The sequence below is a fragment of the Callionymus lyra genome, chromosome 12, assembly GCF_982586985.1.
Source record: "Callionymus lyra chromosome 12, fCalLyr1.hap1.1, whole genome shotgun sequence".
Taxonomy (NCBI): Eukaryota; Metazoa; Chordata; class Actinopteri; order Syngnathiformes; family Callionymidae; genus Callionymus; species Callionymus lyra.
In genome coordinates, this window is record NC_141829.1 from 1,358,178 (window position 1) to 1,384,277 (window position 26,100).

At 45.1% G+C, this 26,100-nt stretch overlaps 1 protein-coding gene across 1 annotated transcript in view; it reads right to left on the minus strand.

Annotated features, from left to right (window-relative positions):
* The window catches only part of LOC148067965 (TSC22 domain family protein 1-like), a 28,841-nt gene extending 7,153 nt beyond the window's left edge, over positions 1-21,688 (minus strand). The window contains exons 1-2 of the mRNA XM_087804434.1: positions 21,563-21,688; positions 18,903-21,499 (exon numbers count right to left, since the gene is read on the minus strand). Coding sequence (XP_087660560.1) covers positions 18,903-21,175 — 2,273 coding nt within the window. The 5' untranslated portion in view covers positions 21,176-21,499; positions 21,563-21,688. The remainder of the gene's footprint in view (positions 1-18,902; positions 21,500-21,562) is intronic.
* Between the last annotated feature and the right edge of the window lie 4,412 nt (positions 21,689-26,100).

A 26,100-nucleotide genomic window follows, 5' to 3' on the forward strand; every position in this document is an offset into this window, starting at 1 on the left:
TGGACTCGCTCTACAGTACTGGACTCCACAGGGACCCGATGGTCACTTTTACCTTCTCAGATGCTGCTCCAGCTCCCAGAACAAAAGCTTCATGGCCGTCTCGTCATGACCTCGCAGCCCTCGTCCTCTCATGGAGTCGCCGGACACGAGGACCATGAGTCCTCAGGGGCGCGACAGGTCTAATGGATCCTCGTGAGCCCCGACACCAGCGAGTGTTTGCTGGACCATGTGTGTGTTTGAATGGCAGTGAATGACTGAGTGGACAGGAGCTGGACAGGTAGTGACGTGACCATCATGTGATCCTGGAAGTTACATAAACCATCAACAGAGATTAGCATGTGGCTCAGTGATTTTCCTGCCGCTACACAACTAGACCAGTGACGACAATTTAACCTAAACCTGCACCTCCCCCCGACAACATCAACAAGATTAGTCATTAACACCTTCATGTGTGCCGTCAACACACTAAATACTCCTTCATCAGGAGACTTTTAAAGTTAGTGTGTGTGTGTGTGTGTGTGTGTGTGTGTGTGTGTGTGTGTGTGTGTGTGTGTGTGTGTGTGTGTGTGTGTGTGTGTGTGTGTGTGTGTGTGTGTGTGTGTGTGTGTCAGGGTCTTATCTTGTCATTCCTCATTGAACCACAGACTTAAGAGGCTAAGAGAGAAAACACAACCTTCACACACACACCAGCCAAGGAACAGGCAGCACTGGAGAAACACAAAGCCTGGATTTGACTTGTCCTAACAAAGTTGTCATGCAGGCGTGAGTCAGTCAAAAAGAAAAAGAAGTGTGTGTGTGTGTGTGTGTGTGTGTGTGTGTGTGTGTGTGTGTACACAATATGTGACATTAGCCACTATGACGTAGAGCAGCAACACATCAAGTCTAAAGCATTGTAAACTGTGATGGATCTGCACTAACAAACAAAACGGATCTAAAGAAGATCACAGTATATTGTTTGGATGTGATGATGCAGGAAGTGAAGACTGAGCTCACGGTCCTTATCTGTTCATGATGCAAATGTGGTTCAAAGAACATTTCCTGATTCATCATTTTTCTCATTTGAAATCAATTCAAGTTTGTCAAGATCATCCAATTGATTCACTCAACATCAACTAGTATCAACTCTGGTGTCATTAAACATCAACTAGTATCAACTCTGGTGTCATTAAACATCAACTAGTATCGACTCTGGTGTCATTAAACATCAACTAGTATCAACTCTGGTGTCATTAAACATCAACTAGTATCAACTCTGGTGTCATTAAACATCAACTAGTATCAACTCTGGTGTCATTAAACATCAACTAGTATCAACTCTGGTGTCATTAAACATCAACTAGTATCGACTCTGGTGTCATTAAACATCAACTAGTATCAACTCTGGTGTCATTAAACATCAACTAGTATCAACTCTGGTGTCATTAAACATCAACTAGTATCGACTCTGGTGTCATTAAACATCAAGTAGTATCGACTCTGGTGTCATTAAACATCAACTAGTATCGACTCTGGTGTCATTGAACATCAACTAGTATCGACTCTGGTGTCATTAAACATCAACTAGTATCAACTCTGGTGTCATTAAACATCAACTAGTATCGACTCTGGTGTCATTAAACATCAACTAGTATCAACTCTGGTGTCATTAAACATCAACTAGTATCAACTCTGGTGTCATTAAACATCAACTAGTATCGACTCTGGTGTCATCAAACATCAACTAGTATCAACTCTGGCGTCATTAAACATCAACTAGTATCGACTCTGGCGTCATTAAACATCAACTAGTATCGACTCTGGTGTCATTAAACATCAACTAGTATCGACTCTGGTGTCATTAAACATCAAGTAGTATCGACTCTGGTGTCATTAAACATCAACTAGTATCGACTCTGGTGTCATTGAACATCAACTAGTATCGACTCTGGTGTCATTAAACATCAACTAGTATCAACTCTGGTGTCATTAAACATCAACTAGTATCGACTCTGGTGTCATTAAACATCAACTAGTATCAACTCTGGTGTCATTAAACATCAACTAGTATCGACTCTGGTGTCATCAAACATCAACTAGTATCAACTCTGGCGTCATTAAACATCAACTAGTATCGACTCTGGCGTCATTAAACATCAACTAGTATCGACTCTGGTGTCATTAAACATCAACTAGTATCGACTCTGGTGTCATCAAACATCAACTAGTATCGACTCTGGTGTCATCAAACATCAACTAGTATCGACTCTGGTGTCATTAAACATCAACTAGTATCGACTCTGGTGTCATTAAACATCAACTAGTATCAACTCTGGTGTCATTAAACATCAACTAGTATCGACTCTGGTGTCATTAAACATCAACTAGTATCGACTCTGGTGTCATTAAACATCAACTAGTATCAACTCTGGTGTCATTAAACATCAACTAGTATCGACTCTGGCGTCATTAAACATCAACTAGTATCAACTCTGGTGTCATTAAACATCAACTAGTATCAACTCTGGTGTCATTAAACATCAACTAGTATCAACTCTGGTGTCATTAAACATCAACTAGTATCGACTCTGGTGTCATTAAACATCAACTAGTATCGACTCTGGTGTCATTAAACATCAACTAGTATCAACTCTGGTGTCATTAAACATCAACTAGTATCAACTCTGGTGTCATTAAACATCAACTAGTATCAACTCTGGTGTCATTAAACATCAACTAGTATCAACTCTGGTGTCATTAAACATCAACTAGTATCGACTCTGGCGTCATTAAACATCAACTAGTATCAACCCTGGTGTCATCAAACATCAACTAGTATCAACCCTGGTGTCATCAAACATCAACTAGTATCAACTCTGGTGTCATCAAACATCAACTAGTATCAACCCTGGTGTCATTAAACATCAACTAGTATCAACTCTGGTGTCATTAAACATCAACTAGTATCGACTCTGGTGTCATTGAACATCAACTAGTATCGACTCTGGTGTCATTAAACATCAACTAGTATCGACTCTGGTGTCATTAAACATCAACTAGTATCGACTCTGGTGTCATTAAACATCAACTAGTATCGACTCTGGTGTCATTGAACATCAACTAGTATCGACTCTGGTGTCATTAAACATCAACTAGTATCGACTCTGGTGTCATTGAACATCAACTAGTATCGACTCTGGTGTCATTAAACATCAACTAGTATCGACTCTGGTGTCATTAAACATCAACTAGTATCGACTCTGGTGTCATTAAACATCAACTAGTATCGACTCTGGCGTCATCAAACATCAACTAGTATCAACTCTGGTGTCATCAAACATCAACTAGTATCAACTCTGGTGTCATGTAGTGAATGTTCTTCAAGACGTAGTAACTTCTCATCATGACCATGTTTTAATTATTACTTTATAAAGTTGCTCTGAAATCTGGACGAACAAGAGGTTACGAGAGTCCATTATGACGTAATAATGGCTTCACTCCTCCAGCTGTAATCACACTTTGTTTATACAACGATTCCCTTGGAGGTGGAGACCACTGATGACGCGTGGTGACAAACATCCATGCTTGACCAATTATAGCAGAGTGGGGGTGGTTATGGTCAACGAGATTTCATCTCCAGTAAATCAGTGTTTCCAGTGGGCGGAGCTTAACATAATTTTCTCTCGTCAATATTTCAATGAAGAGTTTTGTACAAACACACACTGATGATACAATAGAGAGAGAGAGGGAGGATGAACGCTCAGGTTGACCTCTGGAGAGGGAGGGAGGGAGGATGAACGCTCAGGTTGACCTCTGGAGAGAGAGGGAGGGAGGATGAACGCTCAGGTTGACCTCTGGAGAGAGAGGGAGGGAGGATGAACGCTCAGGTTGACCTCTGGAGAGAGAGGGAGGGAGGATGAACGCTCACGTTGACCTCTGGAGAGAGAGGGAGGGAGGATGAACGCTCAGGTTGACCTCTGGAGAGAGAGGGAGGGAGGATGAACGCTCACGTTGACCTCTGGAGAGAGAGGGAGGGAGGGAGGATGAACGCTCAGGTTGACCTCTGGAGAGAGAGGGAGGGAGGATGAACGCTCAGGTTGACCTCTGGAGAGAGAGGGAGGGAGGATGAACGCTCACGTTGACCTCTGGAGAGAGAGGGAGGGAGGGAGGATGAACGCTCACGTTGACCTCTGGAGAGAGAGGGAGGGAGGATGAACGCTCAGGTTGACCTCTGGAGAGAGAGGGAGGGAGGGAGGATGAACGCTCACGTTGACCTCTGGAGAGAGAGGGAGGGAGGATGAACGCTCAGGTTGACCTCTGGAGAGGGAGGGAGGGAGGATGAACGCTCACGTTGACCTCTGGAGAGAGAGGGAGGGAGGATGAACGCTCAGGTTGACCTCTGGAGAGAGAGGGAGGGAGGGAGGATGAACGCTCACATTGACCTCTGGAGAGAGAGGGAGGGAGGATGAACGCTCAGGTTGACCTCTGGAGAGAGAGGGAGGGAGGATGAACGCTCACGTTGACCTCTGGAGAGGGAGGGAGGGAGGATGAACGCTCACGTTGACCTCTGGAGAGAGAGGGAGGATGAACGCTCACGTTGACCTCTGGAGAGAGAGGGAGGGAGGGAGGATGAACGCTCAGGTTGACCTCTGGAGAGAGAGGGAGGGAGGGAGGGAGGATGAACGCTCACGTTGACCTCTGGAGAGAGAGGGAGGGAGGGAGGATGAACGCTCAGGTTGACCTCTGGAGAGAGAGGGAGGGAGGGAGGGAGGATGAACGCTCACGTTGACCTCTGGAGAGAGAGGGAGGGAGGGAGGGAGGATGAACGCTCACGTTGACCTCTGGAGAGAGAGGGAGGGAGGGAGGGAGGATGAACGCTCACGTTGACCTCTGGAGAGAGAGGGAGGGAGGGAGGATGAACGCTCAGGTTGACCTCTGGAGAGGGAGGGAGGGAGGATGAACGCTCACGTTGACCTCTGGAGAGGGAGGGAGGGAGGGAGGATGAACGCTCACGTTGACCTCTGGAGAGAGAGGGAGGGAGGGAGGATGAACGCTCAGGTTGACCTCTGGAGAGGGAGGGAGGAAGGATGAACGCTCAGGTTGACCTCTGGAGAGGGAGGGAGGGAGGGAGGATGAACGCTCACGTTGACCTCTGGAGAGGGAGGGAGGGAGGGAGGATGAACGCTCAGGTTGACCTCTGGAGAGAGGGAGGGAGGATGAACGCTCACGTTGACCTCTGGAGAGAGAGGGAGGGAGGATGAACGCTCACGTTGACCTCTGGAGAGGGAGGGAGGGAGGGAGGATGAACGCTCAGGTTGACCTCTGGAGAGGGAGGGAGGGAGGGAGGATGAACGCTCACGTTGACCTCTGGAGAGAGAGGGAGGGAGGATGAACGCTCACGTTGACCTCTGGAGAGAGAGGGAGGGAGGATGAACGCTCACGTTGACCTCTGGAGAGGGAGGGAGGGAGGATGAACGCTCACGTTGACCTCTGGAGAGAGAGGGAGGGAGGGAGGATGAACGCTCAGGTTGACCTCTGGAGAGGGAGGGAGGAAGGATGAACGCTCAGGTTGACCTCTGGAGAGGGAGGGAGGGAGGATGAACGCTCACGTTGACCTCTGGAGAGGGAGGGAGGGAGGGAGGATGAACGCTCAGGTTGACCTCTGGAGAGAGGGAGGGAGGATGAACGCTCACGTTGACCTCTGGAGAGAGAGGGAGGGAGGATGAACGCTCACGTTGACCTCTGGAGAGGGAGGGAGGGAGGGAGGATGAACGCTCAGGTTGACCTCTGGAGAGGGAGGGAGGGAGGATGAACGCTCACGTTGACCTCTGAAGAGAGAGGGAGGGAGGATGAACGCTCACGTTGACCTCTGGAGAGGGAGGGAGGGAGGATGAACGCTCACGTTGACCTCTGGAGAGAGAGGGAGGGAGGATGAACGCTCAGGTTGACCTCTGGAGAGAGAGGGAGGGAGGATGAACGCTCACGTTGACCTCTGGAGAGGGAGGGAGGGAGGATGAACGCTCACGTTGACCTCTGGAGAGGGAGGGAGGATGAACGCTCACGTTGACCTCTGGAGAGAGTGAGGGAGGGAGGATGAACGCTCACGTTGACCTCTGGAGAGAGAGAGAGGGAGGGAGGATGAACGCTCACGTTGACCTCTGGAGAGAGAGAGAGGGAGGGAGGATGAACGCTCACGTTGACCTCTGGAGAGAGTGAGGGAGGGAGGATGAACGCTCACGTTGACCTCTGGAGAGAGAGGGAGGGAGGATGAACGCTCACGTTGACCTCTGAAGAGAGAGGGAGGGAGGATGAACGCTCACGTTGACCTCTGGAGAGAGAGAGAGGGAGGGAGGATGAACGCTCAGGTTGACCTCTGGAGAGAGAGGGAGGGAGGGAGGATGAACGCTCACGTTGACCTCTGGAGAGAGAGTGAGGGAGGATGAATGCTCACGTTGACCTCTGGAGAGAGAGGGAGGGAGGGAGGATGAACGCTCAGGTTGACCTCTGGAGAGGGAGGGAGGGAGGATGAACGCTCACGTTGACCTCTGGAGAGGGAGGGAGGGAGGGAGGATGAACGCTCAGGTTGACCTCTGGAGAGAGAGGGAGGGAGGATGAACGCTCACGTTGACCTCTGAAGAGAGAGGGAGGGAGGATGAACGCTCACGTTGACCTCTGGAGAGGGAGGGAGGGAGGATGAATGCTCACGTTGACCTCTGGAGAGAGAGAGAGGGAGGGAGGATGAACGCTCACGTTGACCTCTGGAGAGAGAGGGAGGGAGGATGAACGCTCACGTTGACCTCTGGAGAGAGTGAGGGAGGATGAACGCTCACGTTGACCTCTGGAGAGGGAGGGAGGGAGGATGAACGCTCACGTTGACCTCTGGAGAGAAAGGGAGGGAGGATGAACGCTCACGTTGACCTCTGGAGAGAGAGGGAGGGAGGGAGGATGAACGCTCACGTTGACCTCTGGAGAGAGAGGGAGGGAGGGAGGATGAACGCTCACGTTGACCTCTGGAGAGAGAGGGAGGGAGGATGAACGCTCACGTTGACCTCTGGAGAGAGAGGGAGGGAGGGAGGATGAACGCTCACGTTGACCTCTGGAGAGAGAGGGAGGGAGGGAGGATGAATGCTCACGTTGACCTCTGGAGAGAGAGAGAGGGAGGGAGGATGAACGCTCACGTTGACCTCTGGAGAGGGAGGGAGGGAGGATGAACGCTCACGTTGACCTCTGGAGAGAGTGAGGGAGGATGAACGCTCACGTTGACCTCTGGAGAGAGAGAGAGGGAGGGAGGATGAACGCTCACGTTGACCTCTGGAGAGGGAGGGAGGGAGGATGAACGCTCACGTTGACCTCTGGAGAGGGAGGGAGGGAGGATGAACGCTCACGTTGACCTCTGGAGAGGGAGGGAGGGAGGATGAACGCTCACGTTGACCTCTGGAGAGGGAGGGAGGGAGGATGAACGCTCACGTTGACCTCTGGAGAGGGAGGGAGGGAGGATGAACGCTCACGTTGACCTCTGGAGAGGGAGGGAGGGAGGATGAACGCTCACATTGACCTCTGGAGAGAGAGGGAGGGAGGATGAACGCTCACGTTGACCTCTGGAGAGAGAGTGAGGGAGGATGAACGCTCACGTTGACCTCTGGAGAGAGAGGGAGGGAGGGAGGGAGGATGAACGCTCACGTTGACCTCTGGAGAGAGAGGGAGGGAGGATGAACGCTCACGTTGACCTCTGGAGAGGGAGGGAGGGAGGATGAACGCTCACGTTGACCTCTGGAGAGGGAGGGAGGGAGGATGAACGCTCACGTTGACCTCTGGAGAGGGAGGGAGGGAGGATGAACGCTCACGTTGACCTCTGGAGAGAGAGGGAGGGAGGATGAACGCTCAGGTTGACCTCTGGAGAGAGAGGGAGGGAGGATGAACGCTCACGTTGACCTCTGGAGAGAGAGGGAGGGAGGATGAACGCTCACGTTGACCTCTGGAGAGAGAGTGAGGGAGGATGAATGCTCACGTTGACCTCTGGAGAGAGAGGGAGGGAGGGAGGATGAACGCTCACGTTGACCTCTGGAGAGAGAGGGAGGGAGGGAGGATGAACGCTCACGTTGACCTCTGGAGAGGGAGGGAGGGAGGGAGGATGAACTCTCACGTTGACCTCTGGAGAGAGAGGGAGGGAGGGAGGATGAACGCTCACGTTGACCTCTGGAGAGAGAGAGAGGGAGGGAGGATGAACGCTCACGTTGACCTCTGGAGAGAGAGTGAGGGAGGATGAACGCTCACGTTGACCTCTGGAGAGAGAGGGAGGGAGGGAGGATGAACGCTCACGTTGACCTCTGGAGAGAGAGGGAGGGAGGGAGGATGAACGCTCACGTTGACCTCTGGAGAGAGAGGGAGGGAGGGAGGATGAACGCTCACGTTGACCTCTGGAGAGAGAGGGAGGGAGGGAGGATGAACGCTCACGTTGACCTCTGGAGAGAGAGGGAGGGAGGGAGGATGAACGCTCACGTTGACCTCTGGAGAGAGAGGGAGGGAGGGAGGATGAACGCTCACGTTGACCTCTGGAGAGAGAGGGAGGGAGGATGAACGCTCACGTTGACCTCTGGAGAGAGGGCGTGTGGGGGTCATTTCTGCTGACAGCAGCAAGTCTTTCAACTGTGGTCAGTGAGGAGAGAATCCAATAGAACAGACCGGATTGATCGGCTGAGTCATGATGCTGATCCTGACACTCTACTGATCTACTGCGTCATGATGTAGAAGATGATGTTTCACAACCGACGCTGGCGAAAGTTATACTTCTACCTTTACATTACGTACTTCATCTTTCAAATATAAATGTTTACTTCCCTCTGTAATAATGACATTAATAACATTATAACCAACAATGATCATCGTCAATAACAAGTATCTAGTGTTACCAGTGAGTGGTGAAGTTCATGTAAAGTTCATTTTTTGAACCTGCTTCTGTAGCAATAAAGTGATAACACACTGATCTGGTGACGAAGCCAAAAACAAGTGTGTACAACGAAGATGTCGACAAAAAAGTGTGTATTTGTTACATTCATCTGCTGAAATGTCGGTGACATCTCCTGCGTGATGAAGATCATGTGCCGTCACCATTCAAAAGTCACATGACCAAACAAGATGAATGAACGCATCATCAGATGATAAGATTAGAACCAGCACTGTGTGTGTGTGTGTGTGTGTGCGTGTGTGTGCGTCCTGCATTATAGAGAAGCTGAACGAACACACGACATGAAGACTAGTAACAACAAACCAGCCGTAATCACAAGACATGTCGCTCCATCATATACTAGTGGGGGAATGCAGGTCAGACACAGTGGTCAGCAACACGGGGCGCCACAGGGAACTGTGCTCTCTCCTGTCTTGTTCTCCCTGTACACGTCCGACTTTCAGCACAACTCAGAGCTCTGCCATGTGCAGAGATCTGCGGACGACACAGCCATTGTTGGCTGTATCAAGAGCGGACAGGAGGACGAGTACAGGGAGCTCATCCAGGACTTTGTGAAATGGTGTGACAACAATCATCTGCTCCTAAACACCACCAAGACCAGGGAGATGGTTGTGGAATTCCGGAGATCCAGGGTGCACCCAGAACCAGTTCTCATCAAGGGGGACTGTGTGGAGGTGGTGCACACCTACAAATACCTGGGAGTACAGCTGGATGACAGGCTGGACCACCAACACAGATGCTCTGTGCAAGAAAGGACTGCAGGAAGCTGCTACAGACCTTCTACCAGTCTGTGGCAGCGAGTGCCCTCCTGTACTCAGTGGTGTGCTGGGGGGGCAGTCTAGAGAAGGATGCTTCACGCCTGGACAAACTAATAAGGAAGGCAGGCTCTGTTGTAGGCACAGAACTGGACAGTCTGACATCCATAGCTGAGCGACGCTCCCTCAACAGGCTCCTGTCCATCATAGACAATCCATCCTCTTCACAGCACCATAGACCGAGGAGCAGCTTCAGTGACTGCTGTCAATGTCCTGCTCCACTGAAAGACTGAGGAGATCATTCCTCCATCAGACTCTTCAACCTGCATCACACATGACGCAGACTCATCCCATCCTTTTTAACGATTTATATATTTTTTTAATATTTTTTATTTTATTCTATTTTGTTTTTTTCCCTTTTTATACATATGTTTCAGTATATTTTAGAATGTACATAACTTACATGCCTCTGTGTTCTATCTCTTTGTAACATATTCTGGAGCTGCTGAACCGTGAATTTCTCTAAGGAGATGAATAAAGTATCTATCTATCTATCTATCTATCTACTAGACAAGATACCCAATGATTCGCGTCTTTAAAAGTATTTGTCAAACACTTTGGACATTTGTAAAGCGCTCATCTCATAACTCCTTTTGATCCGTTACAAGTTACAAATGACAGAATTCAGCCGTCCTTAAATATAAATAAGTATATTTTCCTTCCTACAACCCAGACGAGCCGCAGACATGCAAGTGTCGACACAGACTTGAAGAATGAATCATGTACACAAATGACTTCCTTACGTCGATCAGCAGCTGAGAAGGTCATGAGACCGACTTCTGATTGGATTATCTACTGAAGACGTCAGAGTCTCAGGTGAGAGCAGCAGAGCGATCGTGAAAAACACTTGTTGAAAATGCCTCCTCGGTCTGAGGTGTGTATTAATATTGTGTTGTTATTTATCCAGAACTAATTTAAATGTCACACAAACACTGTAGGTTTTTTGTGGAGGATCAAGGACAACATAGAAACAAGAGTTGTTATTTCTCTTTGTTCTTGTTCTTATTTTTATTTGTACTTTTATGAATATTTGCTGTATTGCTGTGTCTAATTGGAAAAAAAACAATTTCCCGAAGGAGACCTCCTGAGGATCAATAAAGTTCTACCTAAACTAAAACTACTGAAACGTGAAGATTAAAAATAAACAGTTTATGTCACAGAAGTATTTGATCATTTTGATAATCAAAACTATGCTTGTCAAGAGTAAAAAGGCTCAAATAAAAAGCATATTGGATAAGTGGAGTCGGACTAGTACTACGTCATTCAAACTGCTTACGTCAGCTCATTCAAAAGACTTGTTGCACTGCCATCTCCTGGCGATGACATGAATGACAGTTGAATAGACTGGTTCATAAGGGAAAAAAACACTTTTGACCTTAAATATTGGATTAACTGAAGACAATGACTGATCTGACTGTTCAGAAAAACACACCAAGGACTCAAACAGGAACAACAGAATCCTGCAGATCATGAACTTCATTTCTATCAAGCTTTTTAAGATCAAACGACTGTGGCTCAAACTTCCTGATGATCTTCATCACGTGATTCTTTCTTCAGCCTAACCCTTTATTATTGGTGAAGAGCAGGAGATGAAAAAAGCCGAAGAAGTCTTTACAGGCTAAAATACAACAGCAGAAAGTCATTAGATTTGAGAAGTTGAGGTGTCATCTCTGTGCAGACATATAGCGCCATCTGGTGGCATTAATTATAACAACAGAGTAGAAAACTACGATCATTGCCTCTCAAGCCTGTTCGATCACAGAAAAGACGGTTTAAAACCAGCAGCTCAGCAGCTCAGCAAGGTTCAACACCAAGAAGCGATTCAAGCAGCTTTCATTTTGTCAACAGAGGACTTTGAATAGATCGAGTTCTCTGGAGAGTTGCAGAACAAAAGACCTCTTTGCCTAAAACTACAGTGGATGAGAAAATCGCTCTTACATCATGAAGTTATGGTAGGAAATACACAGAATTTTAGAACTACAAGTTAATACTATAAACACATATTTATACAAACAGATGCATACATTAATCCTCGTCATCGTCTGGCTGCACTTGAAGGCGCTGAGGGAACCCGACTCGACTCACAGGTGTTGATACTATCCAGACAGAAAGACAGTTGCCATGACAACAGTTACAGTGTAAAAGCATCAAACAAAACAAGAAAAAAGGGACCGTATGTTGTTCACTTACGTGACCTGAAACTTATAATAATACGTTCAATTTCCAATATTGATTCCACTTAAGAAAGACCCACATACACATATACTGTATGTATATATAGACATTTATAACAAGCCGTCTTTGTCCTTCACTAGGATCAGGTTCTGGTCTCAGTCCTGCTCTCCTGGTTAAAATGGTGTTCCAGACCTTTCAAGATATTTATGCAAACCAAGAGGAATGACTAAGCAATTGTAGGTTCATTTAGCCATCGGTGTTGAATAAGACAACAAACGCACAAAGGAAACTTAATTATTTATTTGCCACTAATAGAATCCCTTAGTTTGTCTCGGCGCTCAATAAGCGTAGACGATGTTTACGTTGTATAGAAGACGCTCAGAGACAGACATTAGCAGATCATTGAATAATAACATGTATCCGACACACTGAAGTTGACCCACCAGTGAAGGAGTTATTCCAGAGTCACTCATGCATTTGAGGAGCGGGTGTGACAGGGCGGATCTCATTCAGGAATACAGGAATGTCAGCCATGATTCAGCACATTGTCGGAGTCGACAACTGTAGCAGCTTTACGAGGCGACCGTCAACGGGGCTCACGTTACATTCACTTCCATTTGAACTTTTGTAAGACGCTTTAACAATCCAGCCGAGAGAGGTCATCGCTCAGGCTTTTATAAAAACAGTGAGCAAATGTATTAAACAACCTGCAGACGACCCTAAATAAGAATGAAAACCGCACGTGTGCTTGTGTGCACGTGTGCAGGAGGTCAACCTCCCGCGGACCAGAGACTAACATCACATCCATTATCTTCCATTATCTTCCATCAGGAGCATCAGCGCTCTTGAGTGATGCGATCAGGTTCAAGGATGGAAAACAAAGCATGTGACGAGCTCAGATCATGTGCAACAGACGAGTTCATACGGACACACTGAACCTTGACCTCCTGCTGGTGCTTTTGAAAAGTGTCTGTGAACATCAGGAGCTGTTGTTGTGGCGTCCCAGTGTTCTGGTGTTCTCTGGCTGGATCTGTGTAGTAGACCTGGAGGCTGCAGCACCAAAACAAATGTTGTTTACTCATGAAGGTCGTGCAGGTGTGAGCGAGCCACCTGAACACATGACCCTGACGCTCCAACACAAGTAGATCCAGCTCAACGTCGCCTCGAGATCACACGAGTAATGAAAGGAACCGAGATGATGGTTCTGTGGCGAGCATGATGGGACGAAGCACACGTGTCGATGTCAAGTGAAGATCATACCAAGAGATGTTTGGAGCTGATGCTGAGCAACACAAAACATCTCCTACATAGGGATGAAAGTTAAACTGTGAGTCGTACAAGAACAGCTTAATGAAGCCAATGCTTTTGGTAACACTTGAGCATGAATGACAATCCTCTAGTGATCCTTTTCCAACTCAGGGCCCACTTTAAAGTCTCAAAAACCTCTGCGGCCCGCCTCAGACCATCAATACGAAGGCATTATAGTGCGTTTTCAGAGCACTTTTTTATTGAAGAGTGAACATAAAGGACTCAAATCAATAAAGGAGAAACTTATTGGAAGCTCCACAGTTATCCAGCTGTTTTTTTTTAAAACTCCAGTTCCTGCCATTAACGTCAAACGTAAACCAGTGCGATGTTGTCCGGCCGCCAACAACAAAAGTTCCTATAGGTTGTGAGTCACTGCTTTATACATTCACGTTCAACCACCAGCTGGATTTCATAATTCAACTTTGAATGAGAAAAAAATGTTGTCCAGACTAAGGATAATCCCAAATATTTAACTGGACTGTGAAGTTCTTTGTCTCCATCTGTACGACAGCGTCAGTGAGCCTTTATCACGTATACTTGACGATCTAAAGCTGGAGAAATTGATGGAAAGTGTGATCATGTCTCATCCCAGTGACTTGCAGAACATCCAGCCTCCAACTGTTAATTATATCTCCGGGTAAACAACATACCAAACATATGACAGTGTGAAGTGAAGAGTCGTGCTGTGGTCCTGAAGGAAGACGCTTCAAAACTAGTTTACAATTCACTTGTTACTTTTGATTGGCCTCATGTTTGTAACTTTCTAATGAGACAACAAAAAGTTGATTACACAACTTGTTACTACACTAACACAACACCAGAGTTAAGTATTCCACAATACTACACATATATACTTGTTACTACACTATCACAACACCAGAGTCAAGTACTGGACAATACTACACATATATACTTGTTACTACACTATCACAACACCAGAGTCAAGTACTGGACAATACTACACATATATACTTGTTACTACACCATCACAACACCAGAGTCAAGTACTGGACAATACTACACATATATACTTGTTACTACACTATCACAACACCAGAGTCAAATACTGGACAATACTACACATATATACTTGTTACTACACTATCACAACACCAGAGTCAAGTACTGGACTATACTACACATATATACTTGTTACTACACTATCACAACACCAGAGTCAAGTACTGGACAATACTACACATATATACTTGTTACTACACTATCACAACACCAGAGTCAAGTACTGGACAATACTACACATATATACTTGTTACTACACTATCACAACACCAGAGTCAAGTACTGGACAATACTACACATATATACTTGTTACTACACTATCACAACACCAGAGTCAAGTATTGGACAATACTACACATATATACTTGTTACTACACTATCACAACACCAGAGTCAAGTACTGGACTATACTACACATATATACTTGTTACTACACTATCATAACACCAGAGTCAAGTACTGGACTATACTACACATATATACTTGTTACTACACTATCACAACACCAGAGTCAAGTACTGGACTATACTACACATATATACTTGTTACTACACTATCACAACACCAGAGTCAAGTACTGGACTATACTACACATATATACTTGTTACTACACTATCACAACACCAGAGTCAAGTACTGGACTATACTACACATATATACTTGTTACTACACTATCACAACACCAGAGTCAAGTACTGGACTATACTACACATATATACTTGTTACTACACTATCACAACACCAGAGTCAAGTACTGGACTATACTACACATATATACTTGTTACTACACCATCACAACACCAGGGATGACATCACACCTATTGCAACACAGATCTTCCAGTATTAAGGGTCATGAAAACCTCACAAGACAATGACTCGACAACTAAATCTGTCGTCAACAAATCCCAACATGGATTTTATTCAATTGTTCATATGTATTGTTGCAGTCCAAGAATGTCAATTATGTTTTTGAATGAGTCAATATTACCACGATAAGTTGACGATACAGACAATTGTGAATCGTAAACAAATAGTTCATTCAATTTCAAAGGATTTAACCAGTGAAGTTCAACTGGATCTAACCAGCTCAATGTGCTGTGACTGTGGGCAGACATGGTTGATTGGGTCGGATCACTTCCTCTGTGTGTTGTAAATCTGGAGGATCACATTGATCTCATCACAATACGAGACCGAGCAGCAGCTCTTTGCACCATCAGACGCTTCATTGACAGCAGCAGAGACATCATGTTGAAGCCAGTAACATTCCAGCCGCTCTCAAATACTCACGTCCAAGTTAAACATGCAACAACGTTTGGACTTCACCGATCTATGGAAGTTTTACTACGATTCAATTCTTTAAAAGAAACTCAACATATTGTTGCTGCCACCTCAACATATCCCATCGCATCATATTAACACATTATTGCCAATAAACACCATTTTCTATAGAAATGCTGCGTTAAACAAATCTTACATCATCAGATCATTTGATCAAACATGCAGAGAATAAATAAAGACGCATGTATTTCATTAATAACTGAAAATACACGCATCAGCTAATATGTTTACTGGATTTCCTGTCATTTGTTTTACAACTACGGCTCCAAGACCACGACACCTTCCTTCAGTCACATGTAAGAGACCCCAGGGTTGGACAAGGGTCCGGGGCGGTAACAAGCACACCTGTTGACACCAGCAACATGTTGCAGAACAAGACGACGTGGAAGAGGATCTTGTTACAATTCTTACAGTTTTCTTGCCATTTAACCTCCAGAATAGAGAGCAGAAGTATTGTTCATTCTAACAATGAAGCCATAATTATGTTGAGAAGTCCATCATTTCTTATATAAATACAATTTCACTAGCTTGGATCAATACATCAGTGATTAGAAACCATTATCATTCCCTGCTTTTATTTTGAAAGTCCTCCATGCCTAGTCATGACAGGTTCCGCCCACCACGAGTCACAACGACGAGCTAGTGTGGATCGTTGCTAATGGCCAACAACCAAGAGAGAAAGAATGTAGATATTAACTCCCTTCTCTGGGATAGATCAGGGATACGGAAGCATTTCGGGTTATAAGAAGTTATTGATCAGAGGACGGAGCATATCTGCAAATGTATACATTAGCACGACTGAAGATACCGTGACGCTCAACTCTCAAACCTTTTCCACAACAGAGCTGAACAAGAATTAAAAGAGCCAAAGAAAACATGCCACTTGTCAAGAACCGACACTGATTTTGCCATTTTAAACAGAAGTTTGATTTTTTCATCAAGTGTTTTGAGGTTTGGTAGAAACAGAAAATAGGTTGGATTGGATTAGCCTTAAAAATATGCTTTAAATATTTGAATTAATAAAATATGTTTTGTAAATGCATAAAAAAAAAAGAAGTCAGATTTTGACAGGACATCAAACCGTAATCTTATCGTGCAGATTGTTTTATACAGCAAACCTTGAATCTTAATCTAACTGGACCTGAAATATGAAAACCACGAGTCACGCGGGTTATTTAGGCTTCTTTGATACATTAAACACACATTTTTTATACTTGTGTAGAACACTGAAAATTTGGTTTGGATTAAAGAAAAGGTTTTGACTTCTTTGAAAAGTGTTGATTAAGAATCAGAAAAAAGTAGATTTAGTAACAAGTATGACTCGGTTGTTTAGGTCTGGTCAAGTGTCAGCCGGTCCACGGGTTGAACACAATTAAAACAGACTATTTCCCTCTATAACGAGGACTTTGGTCCAAATGCTACTTATCATCAAAGACAATAATCCAGCTGATCCCCATAGATTTAACATTCCTCACAGAGAAACATCATGTGATCACAGCAGCCATCGTCAGCATCGTTGCTGCTGCACAGACACGGCGACAGAGAAGACAACCGACTGGAGATCCCGAGACCAGCGACGAGACCAGCAACGAGACCAGCGACGAGACCAGCGACGAGACCAGCGACGAGACCAGCGACGAGACCAGCGACGAAACCAGCGACGAAACCAGCGACGAGACCAGCGACGAGACCAGCGACGAGACCAGCGACGAGACCAGCGACGAGACCAGCGACGAGACCAGCGATGGTACCTCCGATGGTACCTCCGATGGTACCTCAGTAAAAGCATCATAAGGTTAACAAACAAGGCCCTCATTTAAGGGATGATTTCCTCTGTTGCATATTTTCCCTCAAGAGTTGGTACTTGCATGTTTTAATGGTGGGGGCATCAGGTACATAAATCAGCCATATAGAGATGATGGAGAGAGAACAGGAGAGTGAAATCAATAAGCTCTTAGTGATGGAGACGGTTACATGTCAACAGTTACAAAGTAATGATGCAGACATTTATGTTGAAATAACATTGTATCTTCTTCTCATTACCACCATTAAACTTGAGCCTGAGCTGTGTCATTATAATAGTGACGCCGAATCTTAGACATACAAGAAAAATGGATACACTTCTGTTTCATTAAACACTATGAATGTTGAAGAGCATTATTAAACATAGATATTCACACATTTGTTTATATTTTTGTTGCAGTTAAACATCCGGCCTCTAGATTTTCATTACATCCTCCACAGCTAAAGGAAGAAGGATGACTAAGGATGAGAGGATACAGTGAGTCCAGCAGCTTTTAAAGCTGATGTTTGGACATATTTTGGTTTGAAAACAAATGAAAGTAGTTACGTCTTCGTCAAGAGTCATGTGGTCTGAAAATACTACAACACCAGAGTCAAGTACTGGACAATACTACACATATATACTTGTTACTACACTATCACAACACTAGAGTCAAGTACTGGACAATACTACACATATATACTTGTTACTACACTATCACAACACCAGAGTCAAGTACTGGACAATACTACACATATATACTTGTTACTACACTATCATAACACCAGAGTCAAGTACTGGACAATACTACACATATATACTTGTTACTACACTATCATAACACCAGAGTCAAGTACTGGACAATACTACACATATATACTTGTTACTACACTATCACAACACCAGAGTCAAGTACTGGACAATACTACACATATATACTTGTTACTACACTATCACAACACCAGAGTCAAGTACTGGACAATACTACACATATATACTTGTTACTACACTATCACAACACCAGAGTCAAGTACTGGACAATACTACACATATATACTTGTTACTACACTATAACAACACCAGAGTCAAGTACTGGACAATACTACACATATATACTTGTTACTACACTATCATAACACCAGAGTCAAGTACTGGACAATACTACACATATATACTTGTTACTACACTATCATAACACCAGAGTCAAGTACTGGACAATACTACAAACATACCACTGTACCAACACACTCCTCTACATGTCAGCAACATATAAGAAAACTAAGTTCAACTATAGCTGCATTTACCACTCGTTCATCCGACCGTGACGCCACATCAGCAGCGTTTGTTTGGAACTGAAACTACTGACCTCAGATCTGTCCGGACAGACATTTAAATTGACCAATCCCTGCAGCCTCTAGACACCAACACATGAGTCAGCGGACCTGCTCGGCTGATGACACGTGATGATGTCCGTGAATCATAAGAACAACATAGTTTCTGTGACGACAAGAGAGAATCTTACCCGTCGTCATCGCCGTCTGCTGACTTGAGACCAGCTGACGCCGTCAAGGCAGAGGTGTTGCCGTCAGCTTCTTGACCCGGGCAGGAACCAGATCCAGGATCTCCAGACAGCTTGGGCAGACCCAACAGAGCCGACTGGTGCTGGAGCAGAAGCCTCTGAGCATCCTGCAGCTGGGTGGTGGTGAAGGTGGGCAGACTGGCGTACAGGGCACTGGCCTGGGCAGCGTGGGTCATGGCCTGGGCGGCTCCTTGAGGGAGGATTCTACTGCTGTACCCAGCATTCTGAGCGGTGATCAGAGGCACACTTGTTGCAGGGACCAGGCTCTGATGGTTCTGGTGGTTCTGGGCACCTACTCCGGGGTTTGTGATCTGCGTTGGAAAAGATTGTGGCTTCTGTTGCTGACAGTCCAGGTGAGTGGGTTGACTTGGAACACCTGCACTGTTGGGGTGGATCTGTGCCGGCTGCTGGGCTGCTGTTCTGACATGAGCCGGGCCGGGCATCATCATCTGAGCAGCTCCATTAGAAGGTCCAGATGATCCAGGAGGGTTGAGCGGAGGTTGAGCAGCGGCTGGATGAGAGACAAGTTGATGGTTGTACTCTGAAGGCCTCACCTGCGCAGGTGCGGCTTGTAAGGTGCTGGATTGTTGTGGCACAGAAGGATACGTCATCTTGTGCTGCTGAACTCCCATCATGCCCTGCATGGAGCCTGGCGTGGGACTAGCAACTGCCTGTGCATACGTGAGCTGCTGAGGCGCAGTGGTCAGTGGTGCCATGGTGGTCTGATGTCCAGACTGAAGGTTTGTCGGGGTCGGAGGGGCCACATTAGTCTTGATGTGGTTCAGGTCTTGGGCGAGAAGATGAGGCTGGTTCGGAGACGAGGTCATGCTAAAGCCAGCAGAGAGGACCGTTTGTAAGCCATGAGGAGGAGACAAGTACTCCTGGGCTCCCCCGGCCTCGACACCCTCCATATAATGACCTAAAGTACTGATGGTGCTGCTCACAGAACTGCCGCTGGTGCTGTCCCTCTCCGATCCTGCAGCCTCCGAGACAATCTGGCGCAGTCCGTTCAAGGCGGGTTCAGACCCAGCGGTGCTAGAAGAAGCAGACACTGGAGGTTCTTTGTCATGGAAGTCTGTGCAGGTCCACCGGCCCTTCTTGAATGGTTCAGAACTTGAGTCCAGTTTGACGACCCTGAAGCGGGAGCTGGTGGCTGCCGTCGTGGTGGACGCGGCCGTGGCGGCGGCAGCGGGTCGTCCGGCCGCGGTGGGAGCAGCTGTGACGGCGGCGCTCACGGAGGACCCGGGTTTTCCTTGACTCCCCCGAGAAACCCCCGAGTTGTTGACAGAAGCAGTAGTCGTGGTCGTCATGGCGACGCTAGCGGGGATGTTGGGATGTTGCTGACTAATGGCAACATTAGACGTGGTCATAAAGCTTCCCGCAGCAGCTCCTGCACTGCTGCTCACAGGCACTTTGGCAGACGTGCTCGCGGGACCAACACTGCTGGTCGGGGAGCCGAGGACGCTGACCGAAGCAGCCAGGCTGGGCATCATAGGACCAGATCCTGGGGCCGCGACCCCGGCAGGCTGGGATTGAACACTTGCAGGGACAGTCTTGGAAATGTTCTCTTGAGCGACGACCATGTTTGAAGGCATTTTCTGAGCGACGGCAGCAGGTCCAGGGGTGAAGGGCCGGGCGTTGTTGGAGTGATGATGATGAGGGTGATGATGATGGTGATGATGAGGGAGGTGGTTATGATGGTGAGGCCCGGTGCCGTTCACCATGCTACCATGATGTGGAGCTTGACTGAGGGGGTGCGAGGGCTGGTTGGGGGACGTCGCACCAGGGGTCTCGGCTTCGTGGAAGTTGTTGAGGGTTTCTTCCGAGGAGCTTCTCTCGGCGCCGCCGGCGTCGTTGGCCCGGGACAGTGACACGTCCATGATCTCAGAAGAAGACAGATCCTCGGTGTGAGACTCGTCCAGGTCGTCGTAGCTCTCCGTGTCCTCGGCGATGCTGTTGTTGGTGCTGACCGACAGCTGAGCCGGGGTCACGCTGGTGATCTGGAAGCCGCTCTTCTTCTTCACCTGCGCCCCGGACTGTGGGGGCAGGTTGAGGGTGTGATGGGGTCCGGGCGAGGACGAGCCAGCAGAAGTCTGAAGGGAGGCTTGGTAGTCCTCGGCGGAGACAGAGCCGGCCGGTGCGGTCCCGACACCCCTCCTCTGGGTCGCCATCTTCCTGGCCCCGCTGGGGTCTTCAGCAGGGTCCGGGTGGTGCATGTGGACAGGCGGGACACGTCACTAACACGCTGAGCGTCGTGAGCGGCGCCGTCTTGACAAAGTCTCACAACAACCTCCAAACAATGGAGACTCGAACTGAAGCTTCAAAAGTTCTGCGGATATTTCTCTCATTCACGACGCGCGGTGACAGCTAGCCAGAGGAGCTAGCGAGCTAACGTCAGCTGACGAGCAGCCAGAGCTTCTTATCTCCTCCCAGAAGCAGCCGCTATCATCGTGTGGCTCCTCGCAGGGAGGGAGGTGCTGAAGGAGGTGCAGAAGGAGGTGCAGAAGGTCTGGAGAGGAGGATGTGCTGCGGATGCTAACCTGACAGAGCAGTCACGTCATCAGCAGCGACATCTACACGCGAACAAAAGTCAAACGAACGACCTTTTCAGCGGCTGAAGGTCCGACAACGATCCACGAGGGGCAGCGAGAGGAGGTTGGAATCCATTGGCGTGTCTCCTCGAGCGGCTGTATTTTGCTGTCTCACTGGCTCTGGTCCTCTCACCTCCTGCCGCTGCTCTGACCGGCTGCTCCAATATGGCCGCCGCGCATGCGCACCGCAGCCAGACATAAAGCAGTCTGGGAGAGCCGAGCACAACACGCACGAGAAGAGCCGAGAAGAGCCGAGGACTGGCCGCTCCCACCCGACGCACAAGCTCGTGCGCTTCACTTCCCCGACACCGTGTGTGTGTGTGTGTGCGCGTGTGCGTGTGTGTGTGTGCGTGCATGCGCGTGTGTCTAATATTATATTAGTATTATCTGCTGATACTGTGTCAATAGATATTATTTACGTGTCTCTGATGTTTTGTGTCAACAGAGCTGCTGTTGTTAGTGCTGCAGGTCAATGAACGTTTGTTTGTTATTGTTCTGGTGAGTTCATCTTGTGTTTGTTATGTTTCTGGTGAGTTCATCTTGTGTTTGTTATGTTTCTGGTGAGTTCATCTTGTGTTTGTTATGTTTCTGGTGAGTTCATCTTGTGTTTGTTATCTTTCTGGTGAGTTCATCTTGTGTTTGTTATGTTTCTGGTGAGTTCATCTTGTGTTTGTTATGTTTCTGGTGAGTTCATCTTGTGTTTGTTATGTTTCTGGTGAGTTCATCTTGTGTTTGTTATCTTTCTGGTGAGTTAATCTTGTGTTTGTTATCTTTCTGGTGAGTTCATCTTGTGTTTGTTATGTTTCTGGTGAGTTCATCTTGTGTTGTTTATCTTTCTGGTGAGTTCATCTTGTGTTTGTTATCTTTATTGTGAGTTCATCTTGTGTTTGTTATGTTTCTGGTGAGTTCATCTTGTGTTTGTTATCTTTCTGGTGAGTTAATCTTGTGTTTGTTATCTTTCTGGTGAGTTCATCTTGTGTTTGTTATGTTTCTGGTGAGTTCATCTTGTGTTTGTTATGTTTATTGTGAGTTCATCTTGTGTTTGTTATCTTTCTTGTGAGTTCATCTTGTGTTTGTTATGTTTCTGGTGAGTTCATCTTGTGTTTGTTATCTTTATTGTGAGTTCATCTTGTGTTTGTTATTGTTCTGGTGAGTTCATCTTGTGTTTGTTATCTTTCTGGTGAGTTCATCTTGTGTTTGTTATGTTTCTGGTGAGTTCAACTTGTGTTTGTTATCTTTATTGTGAGTTCATCTTGTGTTTGTTATGTTTCTGGTGAGTTCATCTTGTGTTGTTTATCTTTCTGGTGAGTTCATCTTGTGTTTGTTATCTTTCTGGTGAGTTCATCTTGTGTTGGTTATCTTTCTGGTGAGTTCATCTTGTGTTTGTTATCTTTATTGTGAGTTCATCTTGTGTTTGTTATGTTTCTGGTGAGTTCATCTTGTGTTTGTTATGTTTCTGGTGAGTTCATCTTGTGTTTGTTATCTTTATTGTGAGTTCATCTTGTGTTTGTTATCTTTATTGTGAGTTCATCTTGTGTTTGTTATTGTTCTGGTTAGTTCATCTTGTGTTTGTTATCTTTCTGGTGAGTTCATCTTGTGTTTGTTATGTTTCTGGTGAGTTCATCTTGTGTTTGTTATGTTTCTGGTGAGTTCATCTTGTGTTTGTTATGTTTCTGGTGAGTTCATCTTGTGTTTGTTATGTTTCTGGTGAGTTCATCTTGTGTTTGTTATGTTTCTGGTGAGTTCATCTTGTGTTTGTTATCTTTATTGTGAGTTCATCTTGTGTTTGTTATGTTTATTGTGAGTTCATCTTGTGTTTGTTATCTTTATTGTGAGTTCATCTTGTGTGTGTTATCTTTATTGTGAGTTCATCTTGTGTTTGTTATGTTTCTGGTGAGTTCATCTTGTGTTTGTAATTTTTCTGGTGAGTTCATCTTGTGTGTGTTATGTTTATTGTGAGTTCATCTTGTGTTTGTTATTGTTCTGGTGAGTTCATCTTGTGTTTGTTATCTTTCTGGTGAGTTCATCTTGTGTTTGTTATGTTTCTGGTGAGTTCATCTTGTGTTTGTTATGTTTCTGGTGAGTTCATCTTGTGTTTGTTATCTTTATTGTGAGTTCATCTTGTGTTTGTTATGTTTCTGGTGAGTTCATCTTGTGTTGGTTATCGTTCTGGTGAGTTCATCTTGTGTTTGTTATGTTTCTGGTGAGTTCATCTTGTGTTTGTTATGTTTCTGGTGAGTTCATCTTGTGTTTGTTATGTTTCTGGTGAGTTCATCTTGTGTTTGTTATCTTTCTGGTGAGTTAATCTTGTGTTTGTTATCTTTCTGGTGAGTTCATCTTGTGTTTGTTATGTTTCTGGTGAGTTCATCTTGTGTTTGTTATGTTTATTGTGAGTTCATCTCGTGTTTGTTATCTTTCTTGTGAGTTCATCTTGTGTTTGTTATGTTTCTGGTGAGTTCATCTTGTGTTTGTTATCTTTATTGTGAGTTCATCTTGTGTTTGTTATCTTTATTGTGAGTTCATCTTGTGTTTGTTATTGTTCTGGTGAGTTCATCTTGTGTTTGTTATCTTTCTGGTGAGTTCATCTTGTGTTTGTTATCTTTCTGGTGAGTTCATCTTGTGTTTGTTATGTTTCTGGTGAGTTCAACTTGTGTTTGTTATCTTTATTGTGAGTTCATCTTGTGTTTGTTATGTTTCTGGTGAGTTCATCTTGTGTTGTTTATCTTTCTGGTGAGTTCATCTTGTGTTTGTTATCTTTCTGGTGAGTTCATCTTGTGTTGGTTATCTTTCTGGTGAGTTCATCTTGTGTTTGTTATCTTTATTGTGAGTTCATCTTGTGTTTGTTATGTTTCTGGTGAGTTCATCTTGTGTTTGTTATGTTTCTGGTGAGTTCATCTTGTGTTTGTTATCTTTATTGTGAGTTCATCTTGTGTTTGTTATCTTTATTGTGAGTTCATCTTGTGTTTGTTATTGTTCTGGTTAGTTCATCTTGTGTTTGTTATCTTTCTGGTGAGTTCATCTTGTGTTTGTTATGTTTCTGGTGAGTTCATCTTGTGTTTGTTATGTTTCTGGTGAGTTCATCTTGTGTTTGTTATGTTTCTGGTGAGTTCATCTTGTGTTTGTTATGTTTCTGGTGAGTTCATCTTGTGTTTGTTATGTTTCTGGTGAGTTCATCTTGTGTTTGTTATGTTTCTGGTGAGTTCATCTTGTGTTTGTTATCTTTCTGGTGAGTTCATCTTGTGTTTGTTATGTTTCTGGTGAGTTCATCTTGTGTTTGTTATCTTTCTGGTGAGTTCATCTTGTGTTTGTTATGTTTCTGGTGAGTTCATCTTGTGTTTGTTATCTTTATTGTGAGTTCATCTTGTGTTTGTTATGTTTCTGGTGAGTTCATCTTGTGTTTGTTATCTTTATTGTGAGTTCATCTTGTGTTTGTTATGTTTCTGGTGAGTTCATCTTGTGTTGGTTATCTTTCTGGTGAGTTCATCTTGTGTTTGTTATGTTTCTGGTGAGTTCATCTTGTGTTTGTTATGTTTCTGGTGAGTTCATCTTGTGTTTGTTATCTTTATTGTGAGTTCATCTTGTGTTTGTTATGTTTATTGTGAGTTCATCTTGTGTTTGTTATCTTTATTGTGAGTTCATCTTGTGTGTGTTATCTTTATTGTGAGTTCATCTTGTGTTTGTTATGTTTCTGGTGAGTTCATCTTGTGTTTGTAATTTTTCTGGTGAGTTCATCTTGTGTGTGTTATGTTTATTGTGAGTTCATCTTGTGTTTGTTATTGTTCTGGTGAGTTCATCTTGTGTTTGTTATCTTTCTGGTGAGTTCATCTTGTGTTTGTTATGTTTCTGGTGGGTTCATCTTGTGTTTGTTATGTTTCTGGTGAGTTCATCTTGTGTTTGTTATCTTTATTGTGAGTTCATCTTGTGTTTGTTATGTTTCTGGTGAGTTCATCTTGTGTTGGTTATCGTTCTGGTGAGTTCATCTTGTGTTTGTTATGTTTCTGGTGAGTTCATCTTGTGTTTGTTATGTTTCTGGTGAGTTCATCTTGTGTTTGTTATGTTTCTGGTGAGTTCATCTTGTGTTTGTTATCTTTCTGGTGAGTTAATCTTGTGTTTGTTATCTTTCTGGTGAGTTCATCTTGTGTTTGTTATGTTTCTGGTGAGTTCATCTTGTGTTTGTTATGTTTATTGTGAGTTCATCTTGTGTTTGTTATCTTTCTTGTGAGTTCATCTTGTGTTTGTTATGTTTCTGGTGAGTTCATCTTGTGTTTGTTATCTTTATTGTGAGTTCATCTTGTGTTTGTTATCTTTATTGTGAGTTCATCTTGTGTTTGTTATTGTTCTGGTGAGTTCATCTTGTGTTTGTTATCTTTCTGGTGAGTTCATCTTGTGTTTGTTATGTTTCTGGTGAGTTCAACTTGTGTTTGTTATCTTTATTGTGAGTTCATCTTGTGTTTGTTATGTTTCTGGTGAGTTCATCTTGTGTTGTTTATCTTTCTGGTGAGTTCATCTTGTGTTTGTTATCTTTCTGGTGAGTTCATCTTGTGTTGGTT